The sequence below is a fragment of the Lactuca saligna genome, chromosome 5, assembly GCF_052625555.1.
Source record: "Lactuca saligna cultivar CGN05327 chromosome 5, ASM5262555v1, whole genome shotgun sequence".
Classification (NCBI taxonomy): domain Eukaryota; kingdom Viridiplantae; phylum Streptophyta; class Magnoliopsida; order Asterales; family Asteraceae; genus Lactuca; species Lactuca saligna.
The window spans coordinates 280,379,739-280,397,000 of record NC_136421.1 but is presented as its reverse complement, the minus strand read 5'-3'; the positions used below and the strand labels follow the sequence as shown (position 1 = coordinate 280,397,000).

Below are 17,262 nucleotides of genomic sequence, written 5' to 3'. Positions count from 1 at the left end.
ATATAAGTCATAAATTAATTAGGAATTAATTTGGTGACTTAAAGAGATTAATTAAATAGAAGGGCATAAACTGTCAAGTGTATGATAGTTATACTTTAGGCTATAATCCCTTATGGATAATGAGGTGGACGATTTTAGGGGCTTAGGATAGACCTAAAACCCGTCCATGGTTATCATGAAAGGGATTAGGATTGCTTAGGGCTTAAGTTATCCAATTAGGTTTTAAAGGTGAAACCCTAGGAGCCTTACAAGTATAAATAGAGCCTAAGGGTCATGAAAATCGGCACCTCTTGTCTCTAGAGAAACCCTGGCCGATTTCTAAGTCCCTCCCCACTCTCTCAAATCATCCTCTTGCTAGTTGGTGTTTGTAAGCCATTAGAGGAGTGACAATTGTGACTCTAAAGCTCCAAGAACAAGAAGATCAAACAAGTGATTCAAGGTAAACTTATAACTCTGATTTCTCCTTGTTATTATGCTAGACTAACCATTATAAGTCTTGGATTCATGCATGTTCAATTAGAGAAACCTAGATCCAAGCATTAGGGTTTGTATGTGCACATAGGAATGTTCATATGGCTAAAACCCATCACTATGTAGTCTATTTTGGATAACCTAAGAACTCCTAGTCAAATACATGATTGTGATATTCTTGTCTGGTTATTCGCTCTCGGGTGGATCATCTATTCGGTTGTTTATTAGATCCCAGACTACATATGACTTTATGTATTGTATGGAAGACCAGGAGGTGACTCCTAGCAGTGTAGTTTAAATTAGGCTCGTTTACTCCTTGGGTGGGGCATGTTATGTATAGTTGGGCGGAGTCAGTTATGTATAGTTGGGCGAGGCCCGTTATGTATGGTTGGGTGGGGCCCGTTATGTGAGTTGGGTTGGGCTTGTTACATAAGATATATGTATGTGGCTAGGAGGTTTGGTTGCTCAGTACTAAAGCCAAGATCTTGTGTGGATGCAGTGTATGTATGATGGAATATGTGGTATATTGGAGAACTAATTAAGCTATATTTTTCCAGTTGTCGATTAAACATTTTGTAGGTCATTCGTGAGAAGATCTCGACGGGACTGTACACACACATCAAAGATGTTTGTTTATGCGTTTTGTAAATTTAACTCTGATAATATATGGTTTTAATTAAATGAATTTTACTTAATGATTTCGGGGATAAATGTTTTAATTGGTTGATTTATTTTTAAAATGAAAAATCTATTTATAATTTTTGGGACGTTACACGCTATGAGCACGTTGAGGGGAGTTACGACCAATGTGGCCAAGCCTCAATAACATGGTAACAAAGCCAACACCGCTCCGTAGTCATTAAGTGATATCCCATTGCTATGAAAACGCAATTTAAAAAAATAAACGGTCAAAACGGTCAATGTGACCGTTGTGAAATGGTCAAAAAAGAAAAAAAAATTACATATTACTTTTTACATATAAATACACATATATACACAATATTTTTACCTACATCATTCTTCTCTTTCTCCCATTTTATTTACAAAAATCAATCCCTTTTGCAACCATGGAGCAAAACCCAAACATTTCTCCACCAAACACAAACACAACCTCTCCAATGGGGTTCGCACAATATGAGAGCAATATTAACATCCTCAACACTAAAAACTCACCGCGAATACCATTTCAAGGAAACTATTTTAATCTCACCTCACCCCCAATGCAATTTCTTAGATCGCCCTACATGAAACAAAACCAAAACCTACAAAAAAAACATTTTCAATATTTTTGCTTCCATGCCACAAACAACCACACAACCACCACCCATACAAGAAATGCAAGATATAGTTGCCAAAACGCAACCAAAAGGTAATACGAGAGGGAAACATAAAGGGAAAAGGAAATGGAAAGCGGTCACAGAAAGTAAAGAACCTCCACTACAACGAACACCGAAAGAGGAGTATAATTTGGCGGTCACGTGGTGCGGGACTTCCAAAAATAAATGCTGAGGAAACGACATAAGGAAAGTTGGTTTTTCGGAAGCCATGCTCGGAAAATTGCACTCACTTATGAAGAAACCTTCATATCACAATACCGATATGTTAAGTTGCAAGTGGACTCCAATCAGTCGTAGGTGCACCAAGTTTAATGGGACCTAAAACGATATTGTTTCGCAAAAGCAAAGTGGTGCGAACAATTTTGATGTGTTTAGAGCCATAAGGGAGCAATATCGCGTCGAAATTAGTCACGTTTTCGAGTATGAAAAAACATGGGAGATTGTGAGAAAAGATCCAAAATGAATTATAACGCCAATATCGTCAGAGATAGAATCAAAGAGGTATCGCGATTCAAGTTCGTTTCACGTTTCGACGCACCAACTAACATACACCTTAACGCCGACATGAATGAGATCCTGGACAACATCAAAGAGATCTCCCCATACGACGACCGATTAGACGCGATAAAACAAAGCACGCTCAACGACATGCAAATGAAGCTGAAAGAATGGTACAAGATTTGGTGGAAATGAAAGAGAAATTTGACGCACACAATTTAATAGCAAAAGAAAGAGTCGAAGTACAATGCCACCACAAAGTTCCTTCGTCGTTAAGAAGATGAAGATCAAATGATGAATGACTTGGCAATTCTTCGGACCAACGAGGAAGATATGTTGCCAAGATATTTGGGAGTGCTTCATGCGGTGAAGGAGAAGATCCACATGAGATATTTGGACTAGGACTACCGTTTTATGTTTTTAAATTATAACTATCGTATTTTTTGTGTTCAATGTATTTTTTTGTGTTATGTTATTTTTTTTTTTTTTTAAATGTTATGTTTATTTAGGATTTAATTAAATAACATGTTGTATTAATTTATATTTGTTTTTATAAATATTATACATAAAAAAATAAATCGAAATTAAAAAAAAAAAAAAGAAATTGAAAAAAAACAATAATGAATAGAAATTAATAAATGTTATAACATGTTGCTAATTTTCTAATTGATATTATATCACCTTGACTACCATGACATGAGAGGTGACAATGTTTTGGTGTGTTAAAATACATTAACATTTTGTCCATACATATTAGTTCTAACAATGCATAACGAGGTAAATAGAATAAGGTTGCACATAGTCTTATCAACTACTTTTTACTAAACTTCAATTTTATGAGTTACTTTATTAATTAACACCTAGATTTTCAGTTATGAGAATTAAATTTTCAATCAACTATTAACTTTTCAACTAATGTCTCAAATAGAGCCTAAAATCACCGGGTGGCCTGCATGTTGCACCATATTTATTAATCACACATTTCCATACAAATTTTCTAAATGTTCTCTTAGATAAGGAATATTTCTATAATTTTTTTTAATATTTAGTGACCATTTCTCTAGTTTTGTGATACATAGGGTTAATTAATTTATTTTACAAACTTTTAAAGTTGTAAAAATCGTTTAATGGTAGTTCGACGGTTAACTGGTGTTAAATGATTAATCAGTCTTAGTAGAGATTAATCAGGAACCATAGATTATTAATAAAATATTAAAAATAGTCAAATATTAATATATCTTAAGAAAAACAAGTACTTCAAAATTAGAAAATAAAAAAATTTGTACTTGAAAATATGAATATTTTGAAAAAATATTAAAAATTTCGAAAATTTGAAAATTTTGAAGTAAAAAGTTGATTTTTTGATTTTTTTTTTATTTTATTATTTTTTTTTTGACTTTTTCCACTTTTTTTTTTTTTTAATTTTTTATTGACTTTTATTGACCGATTAATCCCGCCAAAACCGATTAATGTCGCCAAACTCGATTAATCATAAATTTCCGATTAATACTATAATCCTTGACGGTTGGAGAACGCCAAACAATTAATCCATGACTAATCGCCGATTAATCCCGATTTCTACAACAATTTCTGTACATTTGCTAATAGACAGGGATGTTATTTTACTTTTTATGAAAAATAAGAAGCATTTTTGCAAATTCGTTATTAAGAAGGGACCATTTATGTAGTTTTTCTGAAACATAGAGATCATTCCTGTAAAAAGAATTCAACATATGGACCTATTTTATAAATTAAAAGTGTAATTTGTTTTTGGATCATTTATGCAACTTTTTTTTTAAAAAGAGACCATTTTATAAGTTAGAGGGACTATTTTTGTAGAAAATTTGTTTTGGAAGAGACTGTTTGAATAAATATCTCAATGTAAAAAATTATAGAATAATTATTGTCATATTCATATGACAAATTTTAAATAAACCACATAGACCAAAAGATAGCTAATTCATTAATACGCAACTATAAAAGTAAAAAGATATATTTACATAATCTACATTAACTACATATCTTTGAATTCAAGTAAACAAGAATCTAATATGGGTTTTGATTTGAATGAAATCATAATATATTTTAACTAAACTATATTTTTATTCCTTCATTATTATTATTATTATTATTATTATTATTATTATTATTATTATTATTGTAGATTTGATTTTAAAATTATTTTTTATACAGATTGTCCTTGCAGTTTTATTTTGTACAATTATATAGATATTTTGAATAAAAAGATAACTTTAAATATAGGGTTTAAGTCATTTTTAGTCACTTAATTTTTAGTTTTGTGCTCATTTGGTCACTTAACTCTTTTTAAGTTTTAAAAGGTCTTCAAACTTTTGATTTTGTGCTCATTTAGTCACTTAACTTTTGGTTTGGTCATATTTAGTCACTTAACTTTTAGATTTATGCTCATTTAGTCACCTAACTTTTAAAATTATGCTCATTTAGTCACTAAACTTTTGAAAAAATTTAAAAGTTTAGTGACTAAATGAGCATAATTTTAAAAGTTAGGTGACTAAATGTGACCAAACCAAAAGTTAAGTGACTAAATAAGCACAAAACCAAAAGTTTGATGACCTTTTAAAACTTAAAAAGAGTTAAATGACCAAATGAGCACAAAACTAAAAGTTAAGTGACCAAAAATGACCTAAACCCTTAAATATATAGATATTTTGAATAAAAAGATAACTTTAAGAACGACATAAATATACTCACTATTATCGTATTGAATTTTTACTTCATAAATAAATTGTGACATTATTATTCAACTCTTTTAATTATATATTTTTCCCTCAAAAGGCATGTAAAACTTATATTTTTCTTGAAATCATTATATATATATATATATATATATATATATATATATATATATATATATATATATATATATATATATATATTAAAAAAATGAAATTTAGGAATAGTATATTTTAGGCTTTAGGTTTTTATCATAAATTTTTGGTGTATTTAATATTTTTCGTCCTTAAATTCTAAAATTTTATATTTTTGTGTTTTGATTGAATTTTTCTGCCTTTTGGTTTTTGCTACAAATCTTTAGTGAGTTTGACACTTTTAATCCTTATAGTCAAAAGTTTTACATTTTTTATGTTTTTGCCAAAAATCTTTATGAATTTGATACTTTTCGTCCTTGTAGTAAAAGCTTTTACATTTTGACATAAAAAAGAAAAAAAAAACCCTCCTTTTGAATTTTGTCAGCATATTCTCCCAACTTTGGCAACTTTAACATTTTTGTCACAACATTTTTGAATTTTCTCCAGCAGTGTCCATTTTTGGTTGTATACTTTTGAAATATAATTTTAAGGAGTGTCAACTTTCTCTTCTACTTGTTTATATTAAAAAGAATTATCTACTGAACAATTTGAACTTCATATACATTTTCATATAATATGTTTTCTTTTTGCCACATGTCACATTTTCATTTAATTTTTCAAATATGATTTTATTTTATTTTTTATTTTTTTATGGTTATTTTGAATTAATTTTTTTTCTACATGCTATTTTATAAGTTTTTTTTTTTTTTTTTAAATTCCACATAATATTTTAATGTAATAATTATAATAAATGTACTATTTAAATTGATATCATTGTCATTAATGAATTTATTTTTTAACTTCAAAATTTTTAAAATTAAAGCTCATTAGTTTTTTTTTGTTTATTTATTTAAATTATTTGTTTAAATTTAAAAGATAAAAAATATTTCTATCATAATAATTCATTATTATTTTTTATTTTTTATAAATTTAAAGTTCTTAAATATTTAAATATATATATATATATATATATATATATATATATATATAAATTTTTATTAAAATTTATATTGTAGATGTATTTTTTTAACGATAAAACTAATAATTTTTTTAATCGATCTATATTTCTATGTTTCATATGGACTTGAACCCATTATTTAAAAAAACCACTATATATAAAATAAATAAAAAATAATAATAAAAAAAAAGATGGACAACCCTAATCAATGCGGAAACAAACGAACGCTAGAATATGAATTGCGACAAAAGGCCAAACTTTATAGCGAATAACAGCTTTCATGGACCTTATTTGAATTAAGAAAAGTGTAAGGGACCTATATAGAGCAGTTAGAAAGTTAAAGGTGACTAAGTAAAACATTTCCTTTGGTCTAATTCCGCCATTGCAGGCTTCTACCAAGGTTGTCTATTTTATCTTTTTTCTTCTCCGATTCTCTTTACACTCGTCTTCATCCACTACTCACCACCAACAAGAACAATCTCCATCATCCTTTTGAAAAAAAAGGAAAAATACAAAACTTTCTTACCATTTCCCTTTGACCCCAAATTTCATCCTATCAATACACAGCTGATTTTTCATATTATTTTATTAATCGTTTTCGTTAACCCGAACGAATCTATCAATCTGTCACCATCTGATGCTTGCCGTCCTGTTCATACCGGCCTGGCTGGCTCCTCGCTAGATTTATGCTTTGATTAATCCCAATATCTTCTCTGTTCTCCACAGCGCATCAGTTAACATCTGGTTAATTCGTCAAATCTGCTGTTCTTGATCTGTCAGGTGTTTCATTTTCTTTCAAATTTTATATGGGTATTGGATAGTAGATCTCTTAATTGCTACTGATCTGGGTTCAAGAACCCTAGATTTCTAATTATCGAAGCAAACCCCTTTTGTATTTATCGATTATTGTGAAAACCCCCTTCTGAAATCGAATTATTATGATGGGTTTTGTGGGGTTGAAGCTACTGTTTATCGGGGTTGTGTTCTTGTTGTGTTTATCTTCTTGTTATTCTCAGTTTAATCCGGCGGATAAGTATTCGATTGATTGTGGATCTCCGAGCAACACCACCATCGGCAATCGGGTGTTTTTATCTGATAGTTTGGCTTCGAGTTTTCTTTCAACCCCACAAAATGTTTTGGTTGATACTTCTGCAAATTCAATTCCTTCTTCTGAATACTCTCCGCTGTATAAAACAGCAAGAATCTTTACTCAAACATCTACATACACTTTTCGAATCACTCAAAGCGGTCGTCACTGGATCCGTCTTTATTTCTTCCCATTCTCCGCCAGTAATTACAATCTAACCACCGCAGTTTTCTCCGTTTCAACTCCAGATCACTCTCTGTTGAGCGATTTCAAAGCCGAAGGTGTTCAGACCAAAGAATATTCAGTAAATGTCACCTCCGGCGACCTTGAAATCACCTTTACACCTACCGGGAGTTCATTTGCTTTCTTGAATGGTTTAGAAGTTGTTTCGGTTCCAGATCCGTTGATCCCTGATGATGCAATGTCCGTCAATCCTCCGACAAACTTCAAAGGGATGTTGAATAAGGCGCTGGAGACGCTTGCTAGGGTGAACATGGGAGGTCCGGTGGTCACATCCCGGAATGATTCATTGTGGAGGTCTTGGGTTACTGATCTGAGCTATTCAAAGAACCGGAATTTTGAATCGAATGCTTCAAATCCCACCGCTGTTAGATACCCACCCGCCGGCGCTACTCAAAACGATGCTCCGGTCAGCGTCTATGGAACCGCCGCAACGATGGCATCTGAAAACGACCCAAAAGCCAATTTCAACGTCACCTGGGAGTTCCCGGTGGATCGTGGATTCCAGTATCTCGTCCGCCTCCATTTTTGCGATATCGTAAGTACTTCTGCCAATACACTCTACTTCAACGTCTACATCGACGACTCCAACGTTCTACCCGATTACGATCTCTCCACCAAGTTCGGCGGAAGCTTAGCCACGGCGTCATACTCCGATTTCGTAACCCAATCGCTTAATAAAAACCAAATTCGCATCAGCATCGGCCCTTCCACCATCAAAGACGTTTACCCTAACGCTATACTGAACGGCGTCGAGATTATGAAGTTGAGTAATTCCGACGGTAGTCTTTCCGGTGGAAACATCCCGTCCTCCAATTCTAGCTCTAAAAAGAACATCGGTCTGATCATCGGTGTAGTCGTCGGAATTCTTGTAGCACTTTTAGCAGGTGTCGTTTTCTTCTGTGTTTACAAAAAACGAAAACAGGAACAACTCAACCAATCAAAGATCTGGATTCCATTATCAACCAACGGGATTTCCCAAACAATGGGCAGCAAATACTCCAATGGAACAACCATTAGTGCTGGCTCAAACTTCAATTACAGGTGTCCATTCGCAGCAATTCAAGAAGCCACCAATAATTTTGACGAAAGCTGGGTGATCGGAATCGGTGGATTTGGTAAAGTCTACAAAGGTGTTTTAAGCGATGGAACAAAAGTAGCTGTGAAAAGAGGAAACCCAAAATCCCAACAAGGTTTAGCCGAATTCCAAACAGAAATCGAAATGCTTTCACAATTCAGACATCGTCATTTAGTTTCCCTAATTGGATACTGTGATGAAAAATCGGAGATGATTCTTATATATGAATACATGGAAAACGGGACTTTAAAAAGTCATCTATACGGGTCGGGTTTTCCAAGCATGAGCTGGAAGCAACGTCTTGAAATCTGCATCGGGGCGGCCCGCGGGTTACATTATTTACATACGGGTTATTCAAAGGCGGTGATCCACCGTGATGTGAAGTCAGCCAATATTTTGTTAGATGAAAATCTAATGGCGAAAGTGGCTGATTTCGGGCTCTCGAAAACGGGGCCCGAAATCGACCAGACCCATGTGAGTACTGCGGTCAAAGGTAGTTTCGGGTACCTTGACCCGGAGTACTTTAGGCGTCAACAGTTGACTGAAAAGTCAGATGTTTACTCGTTTGGAGTTGTTCTATTTGAGGTGTTGTGTGCTCGACCCGTGATCGACCCGTCTTTGCCCCGTGAGATGGTGAATTTGGCTGAATGGGCGATGAAATGGCAGAAGAAAGGGCAGCTTGAACAGATAATTGATGTGACTTTGAAGGGGAAGATTCGGGCGGATTCTTTGAGGAAATTTGGTGAAACGGCTGAGAAATGTTTGTCTGATTTTGGGGTTGATAGGCCTTCGATGGGTGATGTTTTGTGGAATCTTGAATATGTGCTTCAACTTCAAGAAGCGGTTCTTCAGAATGATCCGGATGAGAATAGTACGAATGTGATCGGGGAGTTGTCGCCGGTGATTCATGACTTTAATCGTGGCGGTGATGGTGGCGGTGATGGGGCGGCTCAGTTTGAGATGTCGAGCGGTGATGATATTTCCGGGGTGTCGATGAGTAAGGTTTTCTCACAGTTGGTGAAATCGGAGGGGAGATGAAGGGTGGGGGTTACTTTACTCATCATGAGCATGAGGCTAATCGATTATTTGTTTTATTTGATATAGAGTTTGAAAAAAGGACTTGGTGTTTTATATGTAGTTACTTGGATAATTTTGTGGTTTGTTAAATGATGTAATCAGTAACTTATTTGATTATTTGATCTGTTTTATGCCTCGATTTGTGAGTTTCAATTGGTGAAAATGTTTTGTTTTTGGTCTTTTTGGTATACAACTCTTACCTGCCTGATAACCATAAGGTTACTAGGGATAGGGAGTAAGCTTTAGGCCTTATTAAATGGACATGGTTAATGCTATGTTACTCGTTACAAGGAGACTGCATTTGAGGTCAAATAAGTGTTGGAAGTGTTTCAAGAGACTATTCTACATGATTCCTAAGTTGGTTTTTTTAGGACATTTGGCTCTATCTTTGCCAAACATGAGCGTACTCGGCTGTTTGACTTTCGGGTTGACTTCCTCGGGTTTGGGTTTTGTTGGGTCATTGGACTTTTGACTTTTTACTACGGATAGATTATGAACTTTCTTTGGTTTAGGTCTATGATGATTGTTGGGTCCAATTTGGAAGTTGAGCCTTATTGATCTTGGGATACCATTTAGGAAATTGGGCCTTTTGAGCAAGCGGGTTGGGCCTTGGTTATAAGCCAAGTAAAAGAAAAGGTAAAATGGTCTTTTTAACTTAGATATTTGAGAAGTAACTTAGATTTTTGATTGTGGGCCGAGATCCAATTATTACTTGGATATTTATTTGATGATGTTAGCGTGGAGATTTTCCAGAACAACGGACTGAAATTTTATCTGAGCAATTCTGCAGCTTGAGGTGAGTTTCCTCACCGTGTTTAGTGGGTCGAAGGCACCAATGCCAGCCCATGGTTGATTATGTGTAGGATGCTAGTTCTTTACGTGACTCTTACATGTGTTATGTGTTTATATGTTTATCGGGCGGGGCCTGGTGATTACAGTGCATGCTATTTATCTTTGTGATTTTTATGCATGTATTTATGTGTTTATATGTACACCAGGCAGGGACAGACGCCACTAATGACCGACAGATTTGTTCCGAGCGGGGCTCGATGCCGGGAGGGGCCCAATTCCAGGTGGGACCCAATGATGGGCGGGACCCATTATATGTTTGATATGTATGATACATGGTATTTTGGGGAACTCAGGCTATGTGCATGGGTCGGTTTTGGATCCAAACCCAACCCAACCCATAAATGGTCGGTTTCTAGTTTTCAAATCCCCATAGAATCGGTTTCTGGTCGGTTCGGTTTCTCGAGTTCTGTTGTCGGTTTTTCGGTTTCTTAGGTTCAACCCATATACTCACCGGTTCTTGGTTTAAACCTATGGGCTTTGGGTTTTAACCCATTTTCTATAAATGAAACAACAAGCTAAATACTTAAAAAACACCAAATTGAAGTTAAATATTTCAAAAAATATGAGTCTTATAACAAATAGTCTATTACAAGTTACAACCAAAGTCCGAAAATAGTCTATTACAACAAAAACACAATCAAGTATGGATGGTTTTTTGGGTTAGATGGGTCGGTTTCTTGGGACGGTTTGTCGGTTTTAAGTATGAGTCGGTTTCCCGGTTTGGATGGGTTGGTTTCTAGGTAAAAACTGAAACCGAACCCGATTTTTTGGTTTTTTAAAATATCAAACCCTAACCTAAATAGGACCCTGCTCCCTTCGAAGGTATGTATGACAGATAACCTAAATAGTAAGAGATATCTAATATATCACATGGTAGAATTAGAATGGATCACGATTCAATATGGTATGATGCACTGAAACCACTAAAGAATACATAATAAAATATTTAACATAATGAACAAGATAATAAAATGAATCTTTATATTAGACTGGGGTTGTCAAATATGTATCATAGAAACAAACCAACATGTGTATCAATCACATGAATAATGTTGGTAACCAATATGTTTGGATAATAGTACCATACCAACTGAGTAATAATAGCACGATAATGGTATAAAAATTAAAATATCATGATAATACCATGTTACTAAGTTTCAAGAACTTTGATGTTAGCATTTACTATGTTATAAGATCATATGTTTCATTTTTAAGTGTTTTTGGTGCTTATGATTTCAAAAGTTTTGATATTAGTATTTACCATGTTAGTACAAGTTAAATTTTAAACTAATGTTAACGTGTCCTATTTTCCTCAATTTCTAAGTTTAAGCTCATGGTAGAGAATTGCAAAATCCTTTTCGATCGAATTTCTAATCCCAACCATTCATAAAACTCACTTGAACATCACAAATTTCTAACAAAAATTTTCATTTTAAAATCATAGGTAAATCCAAAACATTTCCAATATAATACCAAGATAAATAATTATTTTGACAATACTAAATTTTATCCTAAAAAGTATCATAATCATCTCAAAATTCAATAGAAGACTATAATCATAAAATAATCATCAATGCATATGCAGTACATTCATGTTGGGCTCTTTCCACGACCAGAAGAACAATTTGAAAACCATTTAACTTTAAAACGTAAGCATAAAATTTAATGAATTCCTCAAAATACAATATATATCATTGCAACAACTATGTATATGAATATCGAACTTGTGGGCTTTCATCGTCATCCCTTGGACCTGTAGGTTCACGACACAACATCAGTGTCACCATCACCAAACGAGTATATAGGCTCACGACATATCACTTGCATTGCCATCATTCCAACCCGATCTCTTTAGCCCAAACTTTTAATCATATTAGTAAAATACTAAAATAAAGCTTTATAAAGTAGAAAATGTTTATTTCTTCCAACGTAAGATAAGTACCAAAAGACATTTTCCCATTATTAAAGTTCCAACAGCCCCATACATTGATGATCATGGTATTAAGATAAAACCTTTCAATGATGTAATAGGAAAATATTATCATCTTGGTAGAATTCCAATTGCCTTCATTTCAAACATTTATACAAAGCCCATTGCATGAAAAACTGTTATCTGGTTTTTACAGTTTTACTTAACTACTTTATCGCATAGAACAAAGATTTTAAAGACGATTTCTTTCTCTAAAATATTCAATCGACCTGTCTTTTTTCTTAACTTGAACAACATCAGACCTTTTCTATTTGATTTGCTTATGTCTTTGCCTTGCATACCTTCTTGTTTCTATTTTCATAACAATCCACCCTTGGGCTATACGTTGAAAATTCAATAGATTGAACTTGTTTCATTTTTCTCTACATTATAATGAGTCAATATATATGTACCTCAGCTGTTCTAAAGAAAAACAATACATATTTATCTCATTATTTTCTTAAGAAAAACAACTTTTTCACATCAAACAAAGGATTTGGAATCAAATTTTCACACGAGGCAAAGAATTTGGATTTAAACCTTACATGAGGCAAAGATCTCCTTAGGCATTTAATCAAATATTTTGATCAAAAAGGTTTCATCAATCATTTTTATCTTTATTAAATAAAATTTCAAACCATATATTGTTTGATATTATTTTTCTAGAACTACCATCACTTAAGGAATAGAACATAGATGTTGTCGTCCAAAAACAAACCAAACCATTTGTCTTAATTTGAAGCAGCTTGACTCGCTTTCTTGACACCTATGTTCTCATTAGGATATTTTTTATTCAATCTAAATTGAGAGAAAAATGAAAATAACATTTTTGGAAGTCATAAAATCATGTAGAACCCCAATAATAGTTGCATAAGATATTCATATGGTAAAATTCATATCAATACAGTAGTTAATTAAGTTAATCATAAAAAGATTAAGCATGCTACAAGCTTATGATTCTTTCTTGCTTTAATGATTAAAACAATAATTCTTCTTCAAACCCCAATAAATCTAAAAATGTATATCTCAAAGTAATAGTTAAAACAAAGTTACATTAAAAATAAACAAAGTTTACTCCCAAATTCAATAAAATACTACAAACAAATAAACAATTTGATTTAACAAACAAATGCTTATAAAAGGTGTGGAGAAGAAACAAATAAAACAAAATCAGTTTGATAGAAACTTATAAAAAGTGCAAACAAGAAACAAATTGAAACAAAAAAAGTAAAAGTAAAAACAATAACCTGTTGATGTATTTGAAATACAAATAAACTAAAATAACTTTAAAATAGACAAAGAATTCAAAAACCGAAAAAAGTAAACACGCAAATAGAAGTGTACAAGAACTACCCTTATGCTCATATAGTTTTGTTTTTGGATCTTTAACTATTTTAGGAAAAGGGTAGAAAAACTTCTACTGTTATGCTTAATTGTGCTTTACATGAATACAAATTATACTATATATTAACTGCAAAGTCAAGTATGGGCTTACTTGTGCTTAATTCTATAGTTATGAGAATCAAGTATGAGCTTGATTAAAATTTATCCCTATAGCAAGGCTAGAAGGAGTAAATGATTCTTCTAGAAATAATAAATTACATGTATAACCATACACATTTAAAACAAGACTTGTAGTAAAAGGATTTTCTCATACTTATTTCATTGACTATGGTCCTCATCATACAAATGACGTTGATTGTGATTCGACGTTTTTCACAAGTAGCAATGATTAGATCAACAAGAATATTATTTACTATGAATTCATATTTTTAATATGAGATATAGTGTTAAGTATTTTAGTGTTGCATCTTGGGCCTTTTTGTTTTGTAATCGGATTGGGCTTGTCCATCCGTAGTTATCTAGAATAGTTTCCTTTTATCTAGATAAGCTGTTAGGGTTTTAGTATAAATATATGCATGCATGTATGCGTATAATATAGAATAGTCGATTACGTTGATTCTTGTAACCCTAATATACCTCTATAGATTGAGGTTCTTTATCGAGCTCTTCTGGGGTATCTTTGCATTAATCATTCGACATATTTAGTGCAATACTTGTGTTCTTAATTACATTCTTATTTATATTTTGCTTAGAATCATACGATCCTGATAGAACATTGTTCTAACAATTGGTATTAGAGCAGGAGATTGTGTGATCAATACACTTTACTTCTGTATTCGCAAATATTTAGGGTTTCCGCTTTTATCGAAGCCATCATCTTCTTAATGACGACTACTCAGCTTTTGATAAAACCCTAATCTCAAGTTTACAGGTAAGATTCTAGCAGCTCACCATGTCTCACGACGATACGCATACAAACCCAATTAATATCTCAAACAGCATCGGATCTACAACTAGAGTTCCCATACTCTACACTCAAGACTACGAAGTATGGGCTCATCACTTTGAAGATTACGTGGTTGGATCTGAAGATAATGGCTATCTCATCTGGGAAGCTATCGTTCTTGGACCGTTTGTGCATTCAGAAACAAACACGATCGTCAAGACACAGAAAGATTACAACAATTTGGTGACGGATGTTCAGAATATGCCAAAAGATGAGAAGGACAAGATCCTGTGTAATGTTAAAGCCATGCGAATGATAAGATTCTCCTTACAATCTGACACCTTCCGGCTTGTAGGCTCATGCACAACTGCTAAGGAAATCTGGGATAGGTTGAAGGAACTCTACTCAACTGATGAAGATCTGGAACACTCCATTCAAACTTTGTTGCTGTCAGAATTTGGAGTTTTTGAACAGAAACCTGAAGAGAAGCTCATTCAGACCTTTGATCGGTTCAATCATCTTTTAAGTAAGATGATCAAGCATGGAATTGAGAGGAAGCTGATCGAAAAGAAAGTTACATTCATGAACGGGCTCAGACCAGAATGGATGGCTGTGGTTTCCACTGTGAAGGCGCATGAACAGTTCAAATCCTACTCACTGGCGAAACTAGTTGGGATACTAAAGTCACATGAAAGTGTTGTAACTAAGGAGGCGAAAGTGGTCTCTAGCATGGGATCGATGGCTCTTGTCTCTAAAGGAAAAAGTGTTGTTGAGGAAGAAGAAGAGTCAGACATGTCAGAATGTGATCTTACAAGTGAGGAGTATGCTTTAATGATAACAAATCCAAAGAAATTCGCAAGAAGAAAATTTCCCACCAATAAGAACCGAAATTGGCAGGGAAGTTATAGTTCTGAGAAAGCAAAAGAGGAATCGAAAGTCTCTTCTCAAAAGGTGGAAGAGAAAAAGGAAAACAAACTTGCATGAGACTCTGGATACGACTGCAACTACTGTCACGACAAGAACCACTTTGCCAAAGATTGCATGTTAAGAAAGATGGCTGAGAAGAGAGAGGGTGAAGATGATGAAGCGTATTACATGCGTAAACTTGAAGAAGTCAAGAAGAAAAAGGCTTCCAACAGCTCGATGAATGCACGAATTGTACAAGAAAATGCTGAGGAAGATGAGTTCGGTGGTGTAGAAGTCTGGTCAACAGACTCTGAAGACGAAGAGGTTAGAAGACCCACTCATGGAAAGGCGTTTGTGGCAAAGAATGAAGGTTCTGGTGGAAAATGCTTTATCGTCACTACTGGTCCATCAACCGAAAGTGTAGACACAGAACCAAACATGACTGAAAACAAGTGTTTCGCAGCCAAGCCGGTGAGTGAGAAGATCAACGACTGCGATCGATTCATCAAAAAGGTACATTCTATTCTTGAATCTCTTAAAATTCCCAAAACTGAATATCTAGAAGAATTAAATGAACTAAACTTTAAATATTCCAACCTAAGTAGTAGCCTCATACAAACCCGCTTAGCAAACTCTAATCTAACTGACCAACTCGGCAGGGTATCTTCAAAAAGTGAGGAGAGAAGGATCTGGATTGAGCAGAAGGAAGCAGAGTTAGTTAGGGCTAAGGATGAGAGTATTTATTTGCAAAGAGACAATTTGAAATTGTTAAAACAAAGAAATGTTTTCTGTTTAATTGTTAAGCGTCTTTATACTAATATTGCTCAATTACATCTTAATTGTGAAATTGGAAAGAAAATACATAAAATGATTTTGCCCTTTCTTGAATTTAAGGAAGATGATGTTATAGCAGAGTGTGAATCCGAAGTATCCTCTGAAGAAACATCCATGTCATATAGGCTAGGTTTAGATAAGATAGAAACTTTCATCGATTCTAAGGAACATAAAAGTATGTTAAAAGATATCTTAGATGAAAATGATAGGCTGAAAATTAAAACCGAAACTATACAAACATTCGATGAATCAAATGCCAAAATTGTCAAGGATAATAAAATAAATATAGATAATTCTTCTGAATTTGAAACGGAGAGTGAAATGAGTGAAATCTCAGTAGAGGATGTTGTTGATTGTTCTAAGTTTGTGAAAAATGAAACCAAGAGCGAAAAACCTCTTATTTTAGAAATTTCAGTTGAGTTTGCTCGTCTGTCAAAGGAACAGAAACCGAAACTCAAAGAAAAGGCCTTGGTCTATCAGAAGGTACAGACCGTACCAAACCAAGTTTATGCTGTGACTGGAGTCACTCAAAGACACACAACAGAATTAAGGACAATAGTTGACGAGGATAACGCTGAAGGATGTGAAGACTATTTCTGGTCTGCTCCCATTGACAATGCAGATGAAACTGTGGGCTTGTCTGAGAAAACCACATGGAGAGTTAAAGGACGATACATACCAGAATCCATCAATAAACCTTCCATTTTCGATATTCCCAGCACAAGCGGAACTAAAGATGTTCCTGAAGAACCATTAATGCAACCTGATGTTCCAATCGAGAGGAAAGAACCGAAAGGTCCACTCAAGAGACAGGAAGCA

At 33.8% G+C, this 17,262-nt stretch overlaps 1 protein-coding gene across 1 annotated transcript; it reads left to right on the top strand.

Annotated features, from left to right (window-relative positions):
• The first annotated feature begins 6,524 nt into the window (after positions 1–6,524).
• Positions 6,525–9,731, top strand: LOC145047990 (receptor-like protein kinase HERK 1). Its single transcript, XM_078996371.1, has one exon. It carries the CDS (start codon positions 7,049–7,051, stop codon positions 9,551–9,553), a length of 2,505 nt encoding a protein of 834 aa, XP_078852497.1. The 5' UTR covers positions 6,525–7,048; the 3' UTR covers positions 9,554–9,731.
• The last annotated feature ends 7,531 nt before the right edge of the window (positions 9,732–17,262 follow it).

Bases quoted from the DNA above. Each gene is read 5' to 3' on its own strand.
- LOC145047990 (XM_078996371.1), top strand. From the start codon at position 7,049: ATGATGGGTTTTGTGGGGTTGAAGCTACTGTTTATCGGGGTTGTGTTC.